This window comes from Sesamum indicum, linkage group LG2 (genome assembly GCF_026168435.1).
Source record: "Sesamum indicum cultivar Baizhima isolate 11 linkage group LG2, ASM2616843v1, whole genome shotgun sequence".
Lineage (NCBI taxonomy): Eukaryota > Viridiplantae > Streptophyta > Magnoliopsida > Lamiales > Pedaliaceae > Sesamum > Sesamum indicum.
This window is the reverse complement of record NC_142658.1, coordinates 20,405,077-20,426,789: the sequence shown is the minus strand read 5'-3', so window position 1 is coordinate 20,426,789 and position 21,713 is coordinate 20,405,077. Positions and strand designations below refer to the sequence as shown.

Sequence of the window (21,713 nt, the reverse complement as noted above, 5' to 3'; positions counted from 1 at the left end):
GAAAATTGTGAAGCTGCAAATTATATCTCACGTGATTCCTTGCCTTTCCTTTGTACATGAAATAAGACATTCCGCTAACAAAATTCACATGTTAAACTCAAGACTTTTCTATCTATTTATATATGAATTAAGTAATTTTTACTTAGAGGATATCGCAAAAGTTGGTGGGAGAAAGTCACATTCCCATCTTCCATTGATCAATAGCTCAACTTCTTGCTTCCCCATACTTTTGGGCAATCCTTCCCCTGACGTGGCGAGTTGGGATTGGCCTCGACCGCCAACTATTTGGATGATGAGTGGTCGTACTGTCACTTGCAGGATTAGATAACACTTGGGATTATGCCACCATGCCCACACTGCCCACCTCAGCCAAAAAGTGCATCCTAGAGAGAGAGAGAGAGAGGATAACAGGGCTTTAAGAGGCCAAACAACTAACAGAAAATCAAACCTCAACGCCCTCTTTTCTGGTTTTTCACATCATCAACTTATAGCAGCAACTCTCTCTCAATATTCATGTGACTCTCTTTTTCACCTTTTTGTTTATCTTCCTGTTCTTGCATCTATGAACACACAATTCCAAAAGGGCTTCTGATCTTACTGTTGGTTCAAGAAAATCAGACTCTTGAGAGATAAAACGATCACAGGTTAGTTGTTGCCCCTCCTCTTGTTCTTTTTCCTGTTTGATGTGTTTCAGCATATTCTATTAGGTACTAGGTTGTTTATGTGAGAGATTCTTGGACTTTTTATGTGTTCAATTGATATGAGCAGTAATCACATGTCATAGTGGTTCTTTCTTTCTTGAGATCTTATCTTAATTGCTTCAACTAGGTGCATATAGTTGTGAAGTCCAAACTTTCTAGTTGGATAGCTTAATTGATATAAAGAATTATGTGTGATTTGACTTGAACGCTGAGTAGCGAGCGAAATGAGACCGTGCAGTAGTTTTTGTGCAATAGTTAACTATTATATTAATTGAATATCCACTGCATCTACGCATTTTACTTGAATTATGCAGAGAAATACTTATCAACATAGCAACCGATGCCGATTTGTTTTCACCCCCTTCCCAGCTTCTGGATCTTGACTTGTCTATTTCCTTTTGCAGTCATATTTTCATCAACGGTCCCTTCTTGGTTGATTCTTGGTGTGTGACTCAAACTTTATTCTGTACTATTGAGAAACAAATCCAGTGACTTCTTTGAACTGGAGTATATATGTACATGCCATGGTTAGTATTTGGATTTTCTTGAGTGATGGAGAAAAGGTGTGAATTTTGCATGGCATTGAGCCCAATTGTGTACTGCAAAGCAGATGCAGCACATCTCTGCCTCTCTTGTGATGCCAAAGTCCATTCAGCTAATGCTCTCTCCTACCGACATCCTCGCACCCTTGTGTGCGAGTTGTGCAGATTTCAGCCAGTGCTTGTTCGGTGTCTTGACCACCGGATGTTCATGTGCCAAGGCTGTGACACTGGCCATCACGTCTCGTTTCAGCACCGGACGAGGGTTGTTAGTTGTTATGTCGGGTGCCCTTCTGCCAAGGAGTTGGCTGCATTATGGGGGTTTGATTTGAATGAACTGGAGGGTATTGGTGAAGATGGATCGGTTTCTTTTTCGCTGACTGCTGATTCTGGTGCTGTCGAATTAAGCGTTTTGAGAGATGATAACTGGCAAGGAAACAGATTCTTGATTATGCAACAGATCCTAGACTTGGAAAGGCTTCAGTTGTCTGATGGAATTGACAATTCTTGTTTAGTATATGATAGAGAGCGAAAGGGTGGATCACCGTTCAGGCACGACTCGATATGGAAAGCCCACAAAGCCATCAGTAATCATATGGATCATTCTGATGGGAATCTTGATTTTCAACATGTCGGCAGTCCTCTGGATGAGAAGGCCGATGAACATTTGTCGTCACCGTTTTCGCAGCTGGACCACTTGACAAGTACTGGAAATCCCTTGCATGGAGACTCATTTTGGCAGTTCAGAAGTCCTGCTCATAATAATGAGGTTGTCTCATGCTATCTTCTCTTACTGTTTTCTTTCTATCTACACGCGTCCTCTGTGTGTATATTGAACAAAATTCTTACATTTTCGTTAACAAGAATGCGAAAGATCAACCTTTGATCAAGTATCAGAATCTTGTATGCATGAATTCTGCAGATTTGGCTTCAAAATATGCAAGACCTTGGAGTTTGTGATGAAATACGAAGTTTTGATGATCTCAAAATACCTGATGTCGATTTGACATTCCGGAACTTTGAAGAACTTTTCGGAACTGATCATGAGAACAGCAGGCCACTGGTTGATGACAAAACAATGGCATGCTCCTTTGCTGATAAGAATCTCTTATTCAATAAATTAGAGAGAGGCTGTGCAAGCACAATTGAGGTTTGGGATTTCTTACCTCTCCGGCATTATGATGCTTAATTGAAGTATTTCAAGAATTTGTGCAACTTATTTGTTATCAAACATTCCATTTTCCATGAAAAAAGGTTGCACTGATCAGAAATGTTTCTTGTCTGACAGTGATGCTTAGGATTCATTTTAGTTTGTTCATCTCTTTGTCTACACTTTCCTGTCTTGGTTTTTATTCCGTTAGGACAGGATATTTCAAGGCCTTACCCCGTGTGCCTTCTGCAGCAGTCCAACGATTTCGACAAAGAAATCAATCCTTCTGACCAAGTCCATCAGCTCCAAACAAATAACAATCGTCCTCGTCCAACTAGGCTGTCGTATTCAGCATCATCGTTCTCTGTCTCAAGAATTACTGGTGAAAGCAGCGGTTCTGAATACAAGGATGACGGGCTTTCTCCGGCATTCCCTAGACAGCTACCTCCACACAGTTCATATGATTCGGAGAACACAAAGTTGGACAGTAAAGAGAATGTCATCATGAGACACAAAGAGAAGAAAGTTCTACGGTAACTCTTAAAACTTCACGATACTTAAAACCTAAGACAGTCTGGAACCTAAGTGAGTTTGTTTTTTTTATGTTTAGGCATGAAAAGCAAGCACAATCCACATTTCCAAGATCTAAATCAGACGTCAAGAAACACGGAAAACATCACATTCTAAAAGCAGAAGGCCGTGAACACGACTCTGCAAATGCAACTCGAAGCTTCTAAAGCTACATTTGTATTGCATTGTACATATATTGTCGACAAGAAACTCAAGAATCCTTTAATGACTCTGTCCTAATCTCCGCTTCTTTCACTTATATGTGATAGTCCAATTTTGCTCTAACAGTCCTATAGGATTCGATCTCTCTGTGTAAGAACTTTGCAGCTTGTTCGATTGTACGGTGATGTCGTTACATGATTTCTTTTCATGCCATCTCAAATGTTCAGCATTAAACATCGTGCAGCTGAGTAGTAATACGTATCTGCCGTCATTTGTATGTCTCATGGCAACTAAAACTGTTACACTCGTCAGAATTCGAATTCACACGGTAAAAATCTTGTGTTCTTACGTATAACAAAACCATCAAAACTTGTTCAGATAAATTCACGCCACAAAAGATTTCACATCCTTGAACTTTTATTTTGAATTATATTTTGTGTCATCATAACAATTTCAAGTTCATTTAATATGAAGTAATTTAAAATCTTTAATTCAAATATTTTTCAATTCAAATTCTTCTAGCCAAAGCATTCAGAATCTTAGATTGATATATTTCAACCTAAATTCTTAGTAACAAATTATTTAAGTTTGTTCGGATAATACGTGTAAAGATGTTAATAGTTGAGTTTGGTTGGTCATGTAAAGATGTCATGATTCAATTTCAGGGCTACAGTTGGGCAATTGGACACAGACTTGCACAATTCATATGTGGGTCAACATTGTCGTAGGCTTGTGAATTGTCGAGTTTGGGCCAATATTTCCCATTTTGAACTTAAAATAACAATAGCCTCAAGCCCACTGACCAATGGGCCCACTGAAAAACCTACTTTGTGAGGTAATATTACAAGATTGATCCCATTTCTTTTACAACAAATTTGTTCAAGGAGCTATAGTGATCAAATCAGACAATATTTTCATGAATGTAATTTGAAAATTATTAAAATAATAACAATCATGTATAAATAGCTAGTTGCAAGTACATGTAGGTGTAGTATAATTCTCATCATTACACCTTTCAAATAAGGTACAAAGGTGCATGAATGATTGCAACATAACCCACTCACTCATAGGTTAAATAAAAATGTCGGAAGGGAGCGTGGCATACCAACTCACTTAACGTCTATATTTTTGTAATTTTATTTACATTGATGAGCACATCAATTCAGAAGAAAGAACTTGAAATCTCTAATGTAGATCATTTTAGAGGTACGCGTAGATCGAAAAATTGACCAATTACTGTGCAGAAATTATAATTTATTAAGTTTAATTGGTTTTTTGTATTGAAGAGTGATGTTGAATCAATTACAACAACAAACTCAAATTGAATCAAATTAAATATTCAAACATTTATGAAGGTCATAATTCTCACGCCTGATTAAATCCGACATCTTTCCCATATACATATTCCAAACTTGTTTCTCATACCCAAACTCGGGAGTCGGAAGATACCATACATTTGGAGATCGAAATCCATCAATATATAACGCAAATATCATTCTTCTACAAATGAGGACCATATTATCCATCCTTGAAATGTAAAGTAACAAGAAAGAATGAATCCCAGAATTTGCACCCAAATTCCAAAAGACAAAAGAAAAAGAAAGAAATGGGGTGGACCCCACATAAACCATGAGCTCCCCGACATACATAGATTACCCAATCATTTTTTTCTTTATATCCAAAAAAGTTGAAATTGCCTTTGTTTGTTGGATGGGTGGGCACATTAAAGAATTTGCGTTTTAGGCCCTCATTTATCCCTTAATTCCAATTAGTGGGGGGTGGGGGAGCTTTTACAATTAATCACATGCCTTTTTAAAAACCAGATGCACCTCAAAATATATACCCTCCCCCTCCCAACAAAAGTTTCCACTCAATGGGATCCAATGCATGCGCATGCGCTCTTCCTGTTTGTTTCTAATTTTATTTTCAATTATACACATGTCTTTCAATTATATATAGGTTTTTACCTCACATAATAAAATTATATTTTATATTAAATTATAATTCATGCATTTTTAATGAGAATACATGACATAAATAAATAAATTTATATTTTAATTACTATTTTAAAAATTAAATATTAAAATTAAAAATACAGGCTCGTGCCAAATTCTCATTCTAATTGCTTGTTTACTTATTTCTCTATTTTCACATCTCGAAAAGTGTAGTGTGGATGTCGTCATACCGTTGATGAAAATTGTGATGTGTATTTAATTTGATTAAATTTAAATTATTTAAATTATTCAAATTATAAGTGAATTATATAATTTTTTTAGAAGACAAGTGAATTTTATTTATTATACGATCAATATACAATTTTTTTAAAAAAAATATTTAATACAAATATTTATTTTAATAAATAATATCTGATTTGAATAAAGCGGTGAATAGGGGGGCGTTGAATGGGGCTAAAATTGGGAGGTGGTGGGGGGATTTGTCAGCTGGAAAATGGGGATAGAAGCAGGCAGCGCCTCGAGGCTCACGCGCCGCTGAATGTCAACTGTTGAGCCGACAGAGATTCGACAGCTGAAAGATTTACTTTTATCCCGTATTTGGATTTTTGCAAAGGGACAATCGGTGCGCAGTTTTGCCCCTCAATTATACATACAATCATTGATTATTAGCAGAGAGTATTTTGTTATTTTTTTAAATATTTTATAAATTCCTACATTTTATAAAAAAAAATTTATAATATTAATTTTATTTTTTATTAATTATAATAATTTATTATAAAATAATTGAGTATTTTATCTTTTTCGAATATTAGAAAAAATTAAATAAAAAAAAATTAAATCCTAAAGGGAGAAAGAGCGTATGTGTGTGTGTGGAAGAGAGAGAGAGAGAGAGAGTGAGAAGAGTATGTGAGTGTATGAATAAGGAATTTTTGTTTTACGACATATTAATTTTATATAACTTATAAGATCTTATAAAAAAAATTAAAAACTTATTTTTTTAAAGAGATTATAAGATCCAAATTATCTTATTTTGAGAGCTTATAAGATCTTTTTAAAAAAAGTTAGCCAAATACTTTATTGGAGCTTATAAGCTCTCTAACATCTTATAAAATATTTTTAGAAGCTTATAAACTTAGTCAAGCACCCTCTAAATTACATCCAACTTTGATAAAGTTTATTATAGTTGTAAATACTCTCTTATTATTTAAAAAATTATTAATATTAATTTTATATTTGATGAAATTATGTATTTATACATAATATTAATTTATAAAAATATTTTAAAAAATATATAAAATTATAATTTATTATTCAAAATGACATTTTGATCAATTCACCACGAGGAGTTGTATGAAAATCTAACAAAACAGACTCATTGTTAGACCAATGTTAAAATGAATGAAGTATTTATAAATTTTCAAACAAAAAAGAGTATATTTAAATAATGTTAATTTTTAAAAAAAAAATAATTATAATTTACCCTATAATTAAAGAAGAAGGTGCACCATTTTCCTAGTTAAATAGTAAAAGGGTCCACCAAGGAGGGAACGCCCATCAAGGAGCACGCGCTTCTGATGCGTCTGGGAAAGCTGGCATCCACCATAATCTTCATGCTCATTGGTTAATTAAGCAAGTGACGCGTAAATGGTGTGATGATGATGTCATTTACCTTTAACCTAAAAAATAACGAACCCACCATTCAGTATTATGTAGGCCGTACATCATACTGCCCAATTTGACGGCTGAGATTCGAGGACAGAAGTGATAGTGGAGCACTGAACTCAAACTCAACTGGATGTGTTAGCTTCAATTAGTAGGTCCCACTCTTTCTGTACAATTATATCACTACAATTATATACATACATAAATATTATTCTCTTGACTGATGAGTATAGTTTAATAAGTGAAAGTTGAAATTTTATGATTTTATGATTGTGAATTTAAGTACTATCAATATATTATATATAATTATTTAATATTGATGAATAATATATAATTATTATTATTGTTGGCAATTATTAAATATTGATGATTGTAATCAATTTCTTAAAAATAATAATAATTCATCGTTTTATACATTAATTAATATATCTATATATATTAATAGCATGAAGTCCCAACCTTTTGTTGGGAATTATGAGATGGGAAAAAAAAAAAGAAGAAATATATGTAGGGTGGGAACAGAAGAAAAAATGGAGATGGTGATATCTAATCGTTGACTTATTGATCTGATTTCAGCTTTTGGTTTTTGCTTTTTGATAACAAATATCTGCATCAGAAAGTGATTTTACAACCTCTTTAAAATTTTTGTCTAAATCAAGTTTGGACGAATTTAAATCAATTACAAAATAAATATGATATACTGTTCATGTGATTGACTAATTTTCCTAAATTGTACATCAATTATACAATAAACGTATTGCACTTGTCGTATAATTATTCAAGTATGACCAAATATGATTTGAGTTATAATTTCTCTTATTTTCTTTTATTTCGTTGGACATATATATCACGAGCTCTACAAGTTTATTTTATTCGCGGCAGTTTTAATTTATTTTGCTCCCGTGTATTATGATGTGATATACAGAATATCTAATCTTTTAATCATTAAAGTATTGGAACACTACCTTAGTTTTTCAATTTCAGTATGAGTGGACAAAAAACATCCTTATGTTTAATAAAATATTGAATGGAATTTTCCCCTAATTATTATAATTAACCTGTATCATATTGGCCCCTCCAAAAATTAGATTTGTACTAAATTATTTTCGATATATATATATATATAAATAATTAAGTCACATGTTATTTAAATATTATTATGATACCACACTAACTAATAGTTCAAAATAATATATGAATGATATTAACAATAAACATGAAATGATATTCTTAAATGAAGAAAAAATTTAAAAATAAAATCTGAAGGAAAAATGAAGAGTCATTAGTTTAGGATTTTTTTGTAAAAATGTCGTTTTTTCAGTATGTTTCTTCCTAGATGCTTTTACATGTGTTCTATCTTATTTTTATTTAGTTAATTATAATTAATTAATGTATTAATTGTTAATTTTTTGTGCTTTTTCTGTTGTATATTTCTTTAAATTTACAATACAAACAAAATTGGTACATATTTTAACTAGTAGTTTTATGTGTATATGATAAAACAAAACTAGATGCATTTGATGGCACATTTTGAAACATTCTTTCACGTTTATTTCTAATATGGATATTATATATTAATTATTAATTAGTATAATATCATACTGACATTTAACATATATATATACATATAAAACTTAGATATATAAATATAAACTAAATATATTGAACCATTAAAGTTTAATTTTAACAATGATATATATACTATAAATATAATATGGTATAAATGAATTTATTCTTTATTAAGGCATAATTAAGGATATTCTCGTCCATTATTTTCTGTAAATAGGTTTTAACATTATTTTTAGGCATTTTTTTCCTTTACTATTAAGATTGGCTCATCGATCTCTACTGAAAATATAATATTAATCAATATATATGTATGATAATTAATTATAAGTAAGATGTTTTTTTGGGAACGACTATTTAACAAATACTCTCACGCCTTTTTACTTTTTTTTCCAACCATTCTTGACTTATTGATTTGTTATGAATTCTTATAACTTTTTCTTTGTTTTTAATTATATATAAGATTGTCACTTTTTTTTAGAAACATATATAAAAATTTCTACCAACAAGTAGCTATATAGGGTAGACCTAATTCCATGTGATGATGCTCATGTTTTTTCAAACTAGAATAGATAAAATATACATTCTCATAATATGAAATTTCAACTAATCATTTGGGTTTTTTTGTTTCTTTTTTCTTTGAACTAAATGAAAAAGAAGGCGATGATAAGTGATAATCTTCTATTGTTGCTCTGATTTGATTGTAAACATATCAGACATTTAAACAATGAACTCAAGTATTAATCTCGTCAGCATAGTTATATGACCTAAAAATCAAATACAGTCGTACAATTTGTCGAATTGAAAAACACATGACCGACGAATATTTATAACATATAATGGGGAAAATATACTAAATCGGCAAAATGACTGAAATACTCTCAAATATATGAGAAAATGTCTGAACATTTCGAAGATTCATGAGTTTTTTTATTAGGTAGGGTACGACCCAACCACCCACTTCAAAAGTTCATTTTTTATGTATTATTTATTGTTGAGGTATCGCACTCTATAGAGATAAGTGCGAACCCTTATACCTCAAACTTCGAATGGTTTTACCTGAGAACTACCTAAACTAGTCTAAAGAGTTGTGTGTCCAAACTAACTATCACTAATTCAATTACAGGTACTTTTCAAATCCATATTCCAAATTATTGTCGATTCACCATTTAAATCAGTTCAGGTGGCAGAGAACACGAGTCCGGATGAAATAAATAGAAAGAATTCAAATCTATTTATATAAAACTTTTGGAATTGATTAAATTAAAACTAAGTTTGGAATCTGGTGATAATCATTTATGTGCTTGTAAACCATATATCATCCTCTCTCTTTCTCTCTCTCAATAATAAGGTAATAAAAGTGAAATGGTTTTGTCTTGAGGTGAGAGTGAGAGTGAGAGTGAGAGTGAGAGTGATTGATTGGGGACAGTAAGAGGCAACAAATATGCAGAAAAAGTGGAGGGATCCACATCCACACCCATGTTCACATTCTCAGACAACCCTCCAAGTCCAATTTCATCAACTCCCACTTTAATTTCTTCTCGTCAATCCCATGCCAATACGAAAAACTCCAAGTCCCCCATCCCTCGGAATTCGAGCTAGTGGGCTTCTCCTTTTACCTTCCCCACAAACATGCCCTTAACCCTACTCCGACTAACCATTTCAACACTATTACCAACTAATAATAACTATATACTATACATTTGTGTGTGTACGTTTTACCAAAAAAAAAAGAAAGAAAGAAAAAGATTTCTTGCCTTTATATAGCCTTCCCTCTTCTCATACCCTACACCCATTTTTCTTCTTCCTTAATACACTCTCACTTTCTTCCACACTTAAAAATTTTTCCTTACATCAATACTTCTCTTCTTAGGTAACGACTTGATGGGTGTAAAGCGGTGGCGGTGGCAGCAGCCGCCATGGCGACGGCGGAAGAGGGTGGAAATGTAAGTGTGTGGATTAAGCTAACATGCCTAAACTACATCAAACCAAACGGGCTTTGCAATTTCGCTCTCCCGAGTTTCTTGCCAGCTAGGGGTAGAATTGGGAGAGCGGTATTATTATTGCATTGCGGGGAATTGAGGGTCACGGTCCGAATTTATTACGCATGCTTTGAGTTAGGGGTGTAATTCCATCTTTAACCTTCTTGCTAGGTTTTTCTTTCTTCTTATGCTAATTTCTTTTGTGTTTGTGGCATGAGATAAATTAGAGAGGGGGATGTAAGAGATGCATACAAGGCAGCTACTTCATGGGGTGGATTTGGAATTTGTTGAAAGTTGAGGGGGGGTGTTTGTGTAATGTTTTGTTAATTGTTATGCTGCTGGGCATGCATCTCTTACACCTCTTATTATTATTGTATTGGTAATTTCTCTTGAATTAATTAAATTAATATCAGAAAATCAAAGAGTTAATTAGTGATTAGTGGTTGCTGCTTTTTGACTTGTGAACCCCAATATTCTCGCTTTTCTTTTTTACTTTTCTTTCACATTAATTTTCCTTGATTCCTTCTACTAAGCTGTCTTCTTACTTTATAAAAAATTACGAACAAATTATGCATCATCACAATATACCAAATATCAATCATTATTACTTTTATAAAACAACATAAGCAGTCAACATTCGACAAGTACTAACAATTTATAATTCACGAATAATTACAAATTCGACAAAGTCAATGTTATCCTAAAATTCAAATTCAAAATCATTTCAGTTTCTCTACTAAGATGAACCTCAACGGCAACCCATGCTATCAACTTTAGTTACACGCTAGCGCTATCAAACTGCTTAATTGTTGAATTTAATTAATATCTTGGATTTTGACTATGCAAAATGAGCGTAATCAGGTATATATACATATATACACACAATTAGTCAAAATTCACAAGTTTGAAGATCAAAACTTCCAAAATCAACACACCATGAGTCATACCATTTGGACCATAGATTACTTGAGGGGGAAAATTTTTGTTCGGACCCGACTCGATCAAATATAAATCAATCACATAGTAAGTGCAATACACTTATTTTCTGATTCGGTTGGTTCGATTGAATCAGATCCGAACAAGAATTTTACCTTAAAAAATATACTTACAAGTTATCTATCAATCCAACCTTATACTAACAAGAAAAATTGGACCTACAGTCATCTGCATTGTGCGTATATATATATATATATAGTTGGACTTTCGAAAATGTTAAGGGATTACTATGATGTCCATAGGATTTTATATACAATTGAAAGACTAATTTGTAATTATTTAAAAAAATTAAATTTAATTACAAATAATTATAAATTTGAAATTGAAATGTATTAAAACTTAAATGGAATAAATTGGAGTTTATTATAATATTTGAAAATAAATTATATTAATTAAAAATTTTGATACAAATTACAACGTAATGAGAATTATTGAAAAATTAAAGTTAAGAGAGAGAGAGAAAGTGGTGGAAAGTGGCATGGCAGCCAACCACTCCTAACCACCTCAATTCTCCACTAAGGAATTACACACACATATATGTCTTAACACACATTCATTTTACAAATTTGCTGAACATACACAAAACTGGGTTTCTTTCTTTCCATTTTCAAACAGGTAAGGAAGTTTTCTGATTTTAATTTATATAATTACAGTATTTGATTAGTCCATTTATTAAATATAATTTATATAGATCGATGTAATGTTTAAACGGAATATTTTATAAGTTTGACAATCTAAATTAGAGTTGAATTAAATATCCCAATAGACTTAAAAATATTATAGTTTGTTAATTAATTTACTACGTTTGTCACGTTCAATCATTATTATAGTTAATTTACTCAATTCTATCGGACCTATTAATCAAATGCGTAATTATATGCACTAGTATTTAATTAAATTATATAGTAGCGAGAAACTGATATTCCTAGAAATATTAAAAAATTATATTTAAGAATATTAGAAAATTATATTTGAGAAATATTATGTTTATCAAAAGAAAAATAGGATTTTTGGTAATAATTTAATTAGGGATATTATAGAGAAATGTAGTTATAAAGATATGAAGGGTCTCATAAAACGAACTCTAGTGAACAAATAGATTAAATATATACTTGAGAAACTTAGAAAGTCTAGTTATTTAAAAGAGGATGGAACGGAGGGTTGGGTTTTGATATAAATAGAATATTAAAAGACTGGCGGAGAATATAGAAATATTATATTCAAAATTTTCATTATTTGGAATATATTGATTACATGTATTATAATTTAGTATAGGACATAAGGATAAAGTAGAGGATTGAGCAATTTTTTGTTTTAATTGAATCGTTTTGAGATTTAAGATAAGTATAATTAATTGAATTTATATATATATATATATATATATATTAGTAAAATCCAATACTCAAGACCATGAAAACTTTCGTTTCTTGGACATACTCCTGTATGAAAATGGGACTTGCGCTTTCTTGTGAGTGAGGAAGATCCAAGTCAATAGCTAGTGTGTTGTATGTTTGATCGTAAATTGTTATTTATTTATCTGGATTATTTTATTATTTTATGGAGTTGTCGTTATATGCTTATATGAAATTGTGGTGTAAGAAAAATGGATATATTATATGCTTATATTAGAAATTTATAAATTAAAAAATGCAAAGAAATTATAAACACAAAGTCCAAGAAGACTTGTAAATTGATAATCAAACTTTCCTTTCGCTTCTTATTTCAGGCCTTGTTTGAAGATGGCCAGTTGGGCTTGGCCTCATAGAGTACCTGGAGGCCCACCTAAATTGGGCTTACGTACATATTGGGCTAATCGAAAAGCTTATGACTCTTCACCACCTTAACGGCCGTCAACGTTCGCTGTATACATTTTTATTTGGCCTCTTAGCATTCATCGATATGAACAGAATTCAATTTCTCAAAATAAATAAATCTATATCTAAACTAATATAAAAAGAAAAGGGGCTCCATACTCCCAAATGGTGATTAATGACAGCACCGTAATAAGTTTTTGTAAAGTCAAAAATGTCCTTCAACTAATAAGATAACTAACTTATTCAACTTTTCAAATTATACTTTAACTAATAAATTAGTTTTCTTCTCTTTTATTTTGTTAATGCAATGTATTTATTTGAATATTTTGCTCGTATTTATAATATATTTTAAAATATGAAAAATTATTCATTATATGCATGCAGGTACGACGTGTCACAACAGCTAGTTAATATACAAACAAAAGACATACGTATAACTCACAAATAGTAATTTGTGACACTACTATACTAATATTTTTTTGTTGTCATAATAATAACCTTAAGTTGTTTTTCTCTTTTTTTAAAAATACAATGTGTTGGTTTTTATATTTTATTTTTATTGATAATATATTTTAAAACACGAAAAATTATTTATTATATGCATGTTAGGATAATATGGCGCAATAACTAATATATAAATAAAAAAAATTCTTAGGAAGTGGTGGGTACTAGACGATAAAGATACAAGAGTAAAACTTGTTTTCTTTTTCCTCTCTCCTTGCATTTTTTGACTAAGTAAAAACGTTCGCTGTCGTTGCCCTAATTAAGAACTCTGACTATCATGAAATATTTCCATCACCGTAATCAGAAGTAATGCAGAAACTAAACAGATTAGTGAAAACCCCAAACAACTTTTCTTAGGCTACATTTCAATCTGTGAATTGGGGAAAGTTGGGCCCTAAATGGACGTCCTCTCTATCGCGAAGTTCAAAGTTGAGTTACTAGAAACATTAATATTAGATAATCATAATGGTGGAACCAATTAAAGTTGGGCCATAAATGAAGGTAGTAATCATTCATTGCAGGTCCTCCAGCAGGACGGAGATCATTCTTTTGGAGGAGGTATTCGAGAAAGTGTTAGATCTAGTGTTGATAGCTTCCATTATTTTCACATCTTAGTTTTGTGTTCCCTTATACGGCGACAATAATGCAAGCAAATCATGTGTGGTGTTAGGTCCATTTGGAGTGGGAAGTAATGAAATAAATACTAAAAGATAGATTAATGAAAGTGAGTGAATTGATAGTGTTATTCCTTGTTTTGTGTGTATCAAAAAAAAAATAGTTGATATAAAAGAAATGTTTGAGTACAAAAGTATAAAATTTCTTTCAAATAAAGTGGTAGTATGAAGGTAAAAGTTATAATACGTTGGCTCAGAGAGTAAAAACATATTTTCTTCTGCTGGGGGAGCTCACTATAAATTGGTTGGAAAGTCACAAATTTGGTGGAGCATGACCTTAAAGTTGTTAGATGAGGTTGAATCCCCCCTCAGATTCAATGGAGAGTCTCCAACAGTTGGAGGATTCGCACGGGATTTGGGGGGAGGTTATCTCTTGGTGGTTGAAGAATCGCAATTCTAGAAAGTTAGAATACGTTGTGGATGAAGGTATCTTATAGGATAAGGATGCCTTTTACAGATTTTCAAGGAGGTGGTTGAGAAGACGTTTTCACTCAATAGAAGTCTAAGCTTTTACGGTTGATAAATTACTTTTCTTTGGAAGGCCCACATGTGCTCGACCGGCTGCTAGTTCTTATTCGATTCTGTGAGGTATGCTTTTAGAAATTATAAGTGGATGCCACTCAAACCACCCGTGGAAGCCATGTGAGATGGACTTTGACTTTGATTAGGGAAATCAAGTTTCTAATCTTTTTTGTGGGCCTGTGTTCCTTCTTGGAGAGGGTAGACTTCTTTTGCCAATTTCTTTTCTAAAGGTGCCTACTAAGCTCCCTCACAACTCTACCTAGACTGGACCTTCTAAAGGTGTTTTGGTCCTTACCGAAACTAGGCCTCCTGGTGGCAATCATGGACCATGCATTCTTTTCTTCTTTTTAGATCATTTAGATCCGTCTATTTTTATGAATATCAAATTGAATGAAGAAATCGAGGCCTATTTATAATTATTTAGATTTTTATTTATATATGTTAATTTAATTTGTCACAATTGCTGATAAATGATTATAAATATGTATGGTTATTAATGATACATTAAAATTTATAATGTAATGGATATACAACCAATCTCCTAAAATAAAATTTAGTTTGATTTAAGAGAATGATGAAACTTATAAGCAATCAAATCAACTCAAATGGTTTTTTGTCTGAATTTAGAGAAAGGTATTTTTGTTTGTCATTACTATGACAGATTTGTGTGTATTTTAGAGCACGAAATGGTGCAGGGAGAGTTAGCTACGTTTTTCCTTCAGCTTGAAGGACTCTTTTTCTTTGCGATTGCGCATCAAGAAAACAGGCCACGTGTTGCTCACTTGTCTACTTTTCATCAATTCAGCCCACGTCACCTTCACACTAACTTATAAAATTACTACCTCTAATACGCATTGCACCACCTATATTAATGAGTTATACATATTTTATTTTCAAAATTAAAGCCTATGCGTAAGCCGTAAAAATTACAGTCACCTTTTTTTAGTTTTAATAATATAAAATTTTATTTATTATTTAAAAATTATAAATACTTTATTTATATCATCATTCGTCTAATGACGAGTTCCATTTTATTAGAGTTTAATGTAAATTTTATAGTAAACCGATCAAAATGCTCTTTTGGGTTATAAATCCTTTATATTTTGCCAAAAGAAATTAAAAAAAAAAGCTCAATGGGTGTGAAGTAGTAATTTTTACTTCACCATAAAAGAACTATATAATTATTTTTTTATTAGGGAAGGATATTTATAATTTTTTTAAATAATAAAAAAATATTTATAATTATGTCAATTGTCAGCAAAAGCAGTTATAATGTCTATACATACATGCTTCGGTCAAAAGAGATGGAACAGTAATTTATACCACGAATACATGCAGTGGTCTGATGGTTAAATCACTTGTTCAACTTAAATATGCGAAGCAAAACGTCAATAAAATGTAAAGTTTGCCACTCTGTCTGAGTGTATTATGTGCCAGAGGTGCTTAGCTTTTAATGTGTTCATGTGATTTTAGTGATCAAATTGGACAATCTTCAGACAAGCTGCGAAAGGCAGCGTTTTTCAATTGTTGTAGTTACATAGTATCCAATCGGACCTAACATGTTTTTCAATTAACAAAAGTGTAAATTATAGTCGATTTTTCTTAAATTTGACATAATTATAAATATCTCATCGTGATTTAAAAAGATATAAATACCTCTTTAAATAAAAAATAATTACATCGCCACTAGACAATGGAATAAAAACTACTACTTTACTTTACTTTACTAATACTTTTTAAAAATATTTGTAAAAACATAAGGTAAAAAAAAATATCCGAGTATAAATAAATTAAATAATCCATAGGGCATATTAGTTCATAAAAAATACAATCCATATTCTAAATTGCAGCATAAAATATTAAATGAAAAACGTAATAGAATGAATTCATTGTTAGACTTACTTTGAAATAAAGAGTATTTATAATTTCTCAAATAAAAAAAAATAATTATAATTATATGAAAATATAAGAAAAGTGGCTATGATTTTGCCCTTAAAAGGAGGGTGTTTGAGAAGACACTCAAATGTTTAAAAATAGAAGGGTCCATCTAATATTGTAATGGAGGAAAAAACACTTGGGAGGGTGAAAAGGGCATAAGATGATGAATGTGTCGGTCACAATCAGCAAAAGTAGGAGCAGCAATTTGCAGAGAGAGATGCTCTCTCACATTCTTTAGTTTAGACTGAAGAAAAGATGAGTGAAGTAGAGAAAATCAGAGCATTTCTCTTACACTTCCACCACATATTTCTTGCAAGCTGGTCCCCTCCCACTCCCTTATTACACAAACAAAAACATGTGCTGTTCATATTAAAGCCAACATCAAAATCAATACCATTTGCTTCCCAAATTTTAGTTGCCTTTTTCACTCTCAACCATCTCTTCCAACTTGCATCTCCTTTTCCTTTTCTTCAATTTCACACTTCTTTGTCTCCTATCATAATTCTACTCTACTATATTATTTAAAAAAAATAGTTATATTCAATTACGATCTCGATTGTTTTTACTTAAAAAATAAGGACTGATTATTTTTACACGTGAAACAAATGATTAATAAGGTCCGAGTGAATAAAATATAGAAGAATAAGATAAATTAATCATTTTTATTGATATTTATTCGAGTAGATAAAATGTCGAATATGACTGGATTAAATTATCATACCCTCAAGGCCGGATAAATTTTTTATCAAGCCTTTTCCAAGGCTTGATGGATTATTAAAGGATTGTCATTTCTTATTAGATCTTGTAAATGGCTTCGATAGCAAATGGGTTTTATTTTTTTTAAGAAACCAAATAAAAAAAATAGGACAAAAAGTCAAATGTTGGTCATTTTCTTTGAGTATTGCCTTTTTAGTTACTAAAAGATTTAAAATCTAAAAATAGAATGCTTTCCCTTTAAGGGAAAAAAGCACATACTAATACCTAATTGATTTTTTTTCTTATTTAGTGATTAATATATCAAAAAATGATTGTTTTTCTCATTAAATTTAAATATCGTCCATTAATTTTTGAGAGAAATAAAATTAGAAACCAAAAGCATTCTTTGTGGGACAGAGAAAATAGTATATAAGTTGGAACAAAAAATTTTTATTTTATTTTTTCAACTTTCATTTTTAAACCTCATTATCAAGTTGAAGTGAAATAAAACAACAGGGGGTATGACATAAACATTAAATAATTGACAAAGTTTAGATATCTGAAAATGATGTAGAGATATTTGTAGATTGAATGATATAGGGAGTGTTTGCGTACCATCATAAAAGTGTTTTTCAGTTTCTAGCTCTTTAAAAATACTTTTAAAGTGTTTGAGATGCCTATTTTTGCTTCTGAAACGGTTAAGAAAAGCACTTTTAGACCAAAAGCTACATCATAAATGCTTGTTTCGGGGGTGCTTTTAGCTGTTTGGTTTTTTTTGTAAATAAATACAATTTTATTTTTTACTATTTTAACCTTATTATAATAATTTTAATTTAACTTTTTATTTTTTTATTTATTTTTAAAATTACATATTTAAAGTTGATATCAAAATTTTTAAATAATTTAAATTTTAAAAATAATTAAATTTACACTTATATATTTAATATTTTAATTTTTTTATATTTTATGCGCTATATCATCTAAGTATATTAATTATTTTGTTGATATATTATTATTTTGATTAATTAATCAACTAATTATTTTTTGCAATCATGTAAGTTTAATAATTGTGTATGGATGAACATTATATTACTTAATGGGAGCATTATTAGTAATATATTTTTCAAATATTTTTAAAAATAAATATGAAATACTAATCAAAATAAAATTTATGATTTTTTGTGGAAAAAAAATTTTAGTGACAAACAACAAGTGAAATAATACGCAAAAAAAAATATCTTTTTAACACATATAGGATAAAATAGTCTTTCATCAATTAAATTTATTTTAGAAATAATTTTTCTCCAAATATTATCCGATTTAGCTTTTATCTGCTTTTTATTTTTTTTACAAACACTATTTCCTTTTTATTCTGCTACAATCTTTAACTTTTTCTACAAAAATCAATTCTGAAAAAATAGAAATTTTTGCAAACGCTCCCATAGTTTTCATGGAAATCTCTCTTCCGTTATTATTATGTTTTCTAATAGTAGTAGACTTGTAGATTATGTTTTTCAAAAAAGAACAAAATTGCAATCTTTCTTTTTATTTTTTTATGAATAGATTTCACTGAAATTGTATTTAAATTGAAGAGTTCATAACTAACATTTTCAAATATTTTCAAACTCTTCGATCTTAGTTACGTGTTATAAAAGATTTTAAATTCTCGAACTTTTATCTTGAATTATATTTTATGGTATTGTTATGAATTTCAACTTTTCATAACATGAATTCGTTTGAAATTTTTTATTCAAATTCAATTTTTTTTCATATATATAGCATTAATGAAAATGAGATTTTGGGTTTTTACTGAATGGACCATCCTATGATCATATTCTCTTTTTTGACACAATAATCTTTCTCTCTTGTCTGCTTTCCCCCTTTTTTCTGCCCATATCACTCTTCACGTCCAAATTGTGCTCTACACCTAATACCCGAATTCACCCCCATAAATCTCAAAATTCATAAATTAGACTAAGAGGGTGTTTGGGGCCTACTGGATTTCTATTACAAATTCTATTTTATTTTCACTCCATTCAATATACACATTCCACGTATATAAAAATCTTATTATGTATTTTTGAAAAAGATTTTTGATACTTGATATGTGTATATTGAATGGAGTATAAAGTTGAACAGAGGTTGCAATAAAAAAAAATAAATCAATTTGAGTGAGCTTATAAGTTTTTAAAACATCTCAATAAGACGTTTGAGAACTTATAAGATGCTACAAAGTGTTTGATAAACTTTTTAGAGAAAAAAAAATATTATAAGGTCTAAAAATAAGATATCATGAGCTTATAATTAGCTCTTTACAAAAAAAGTAAGAAGTTGTTAACTTATTTTCTAAAATCTTAATGTATTCTTTCAAATTAATTATAGATTTATTATAACTAATATTTTTATAAGTTTTATAATCTTATTTTATCTAAACACGTGAACTTATCTTTAAAATAAAATCTAAAATATCTTATAAAATATACGAGCTTATTGATGTAGCTTACAACTCGATCAGTACCCCGTTGCTCGAATTATTTCGCTTCGGCTTTATATGAGCCTCATGAGGTAGTCTTGAAAAGACACCTCGCTAGGAAAACGTACATTAGGACTAATGAGTCACCCAAATTTCTCATTTGTAATTAATGTAGGACTTTTACCTATATTATCAGCCCCCAGACGAGGGGTCTGGATGGGCACAGGCCTCGTCTCCAAATACGATGTCAAGTAATGTGGCTTGCGACTCAACTGTCATGCGAGGTATTTTCACTTTAATATTGTATAAATTTTACGGGATAATTTTTAAAAGACTCATCACTAAAAAGAGATGACCTCGAATCGTATAATCCTCTCAAACTTTTCGTTTACAACTAATATAGAACGTTTACCAACATCCCTTATAAAAATTGATGTACATATAATATAGTTCATTCTCCAGTGTAAGAATGTGGATTCTCCTTATAATATCATTACCTAATTTAGATTTCAGACATTATAATTTAAAAATATATGTATAGCTAAATATATAGATTTAAAATGAACACATTCTAATATTTTATAATCCGCAAGAAATTCAATATATTAAATTCGGTGAAGTTATATCTTCTACAGCTCTTCAGATCATGTAAATAACAATGATCACAAGTAGACTTGAAGGGTCAGAAATATTGAAGACCAATCATCACAAGAATCCTGACCCATTTTTCTAACAAAATATTAATTAACATTAACTGGAATGATCACAAGTAGACTTGAAGGGTCAGAAATATTGAAGACCAATCATCACAAGAATCCTGACCCATTTTTCTAACAAAATATTAATTAACATTAACTGGAAAAATATTAATTAACATTAATTATGTCTCCTTTTAATAATATAAGGGCAAAATAGTTATTTATTATCGAAAAAAGGATTTTTTTTTTATTATTTTTTATTTTTTTCCTAAATTTCTCTACAGTAGTTGAAAAGAGCCCTCAAACTCTTCAAAAAACCAGCATCTTCTACATTTATGGAGGGGGAAAAAAAGGAAAATTGAAGAAAAGATATCACGCGCGCGCCATAGAGCTGCATCAGTGAAACGGAAACCACGCCAGGAGATCTCTTGCGACGCGCCTCTGCGTGTAATCCACGCTCTCATCGGACACCAGGGGCGCCCGGCAGAGGGGGCAGTTGAAGTTGAGGTGGTCGAGCCAGCCGTCGAGGCAGTCCTTGTGGAAGACGTGGTGGCAGGGTAACTCGCGGATGCGGTCCCCTTCGTTCAGCCGGTTCAGGCACACCACGCAGTCCGCTCCCAAGCCGTCAACACCACCGGATGGGTTGGGGTAGGAGCAAGCCCGGTTCAGATTCAATTGGTCGCAGAGGAGGATGAGGCTGGCTAGGCCGGACCCGACGACGTCGTAGAGGGAGTTACTGCTCCCGAAATGGTGCTGGTGATCCGGGTCGAAAGCGGGGGAGAAAAGGCCCAGGCTGCGCAGGATTGTGAAGAGAAAGGAGTGGAGATAATTTACGCTCCTGGCAATGAGCACCACCATGAGCACGACGACTGATTCCGATGACGCGTCGGCGAGCTGGTTCTGTAAACCCATATTAGTTTGTTGTTCTGCAACTCAATCTCTCATGCAAGAAATCAAATAGGTATCTCTATTTTGTATGTATATATATGCATACATACATATATACATACAAGCAATATAGTAGTAATGTTGGCGGGGGAGGGGGTGGTGGGGGGGGGAAGGGAATACGTGGGAGGAGGGAGGGGAGGACAGGCGGGCAAGGTTCTTGTGT

At 31.4% G+C, this 21,713-nt stretch overlaps 2 protein-coding genes across 3 annotated transcripts; one reads left to right on the top strand and one right to left on the bottom strand.

The window, feature by feature from the left end:
* The first annotated feature begins 246 nt into the window (after positions 1-246).
* BBX27 (B-box zinc finger family protein) lies at positions 247-3,335 on the top strand. Of its 2 annotated transcripts, none has more exons than XM_011072444.3 (5): positions 247-644; positions 1,106-2,009; positions 2,163-2,390; positions 2,646-2,923; positions 3,001-3,335. In XM_011072444.3, exons 2-5 carry the CDS (start codon positions 1,254-1,256, stop codon positions 3,125-3,127), a joined length of 1,389 nt encoding a protein of 462 aa, XP_011070746.1. In that variant the 5' UTR covers positions 247-644; positions 1,106-1,253; the 3' UTR covers positions 3,128-3,335. The 2 variants fall into 2 exon arrangements, with proteins under 2 accessions (XP_011070746.1, XP_011070745.1); XM_011072443.3 differs by having other exon boundaries at positions 271-644; positions 2,643-2,923.
* Positions 3,336-20,819: 17,484 nt separating this feature from the next.
* LOC105156341 (E3 ubiquitin-protein ligase RHA2A) lies at positions 20,820-21,713 on the bottom strand. The gene has a single exon (XM_011072442.3). It carries the CDS (start codon positions 21,512-21,514, stop codon positions 20,999-21,001), a length of 516 nt encoding a protein of 171 aa, XP_011070744.2. The 5' UTR covers positions 21,515-21,713; the 3' UTR covers positions 20,820-20,998.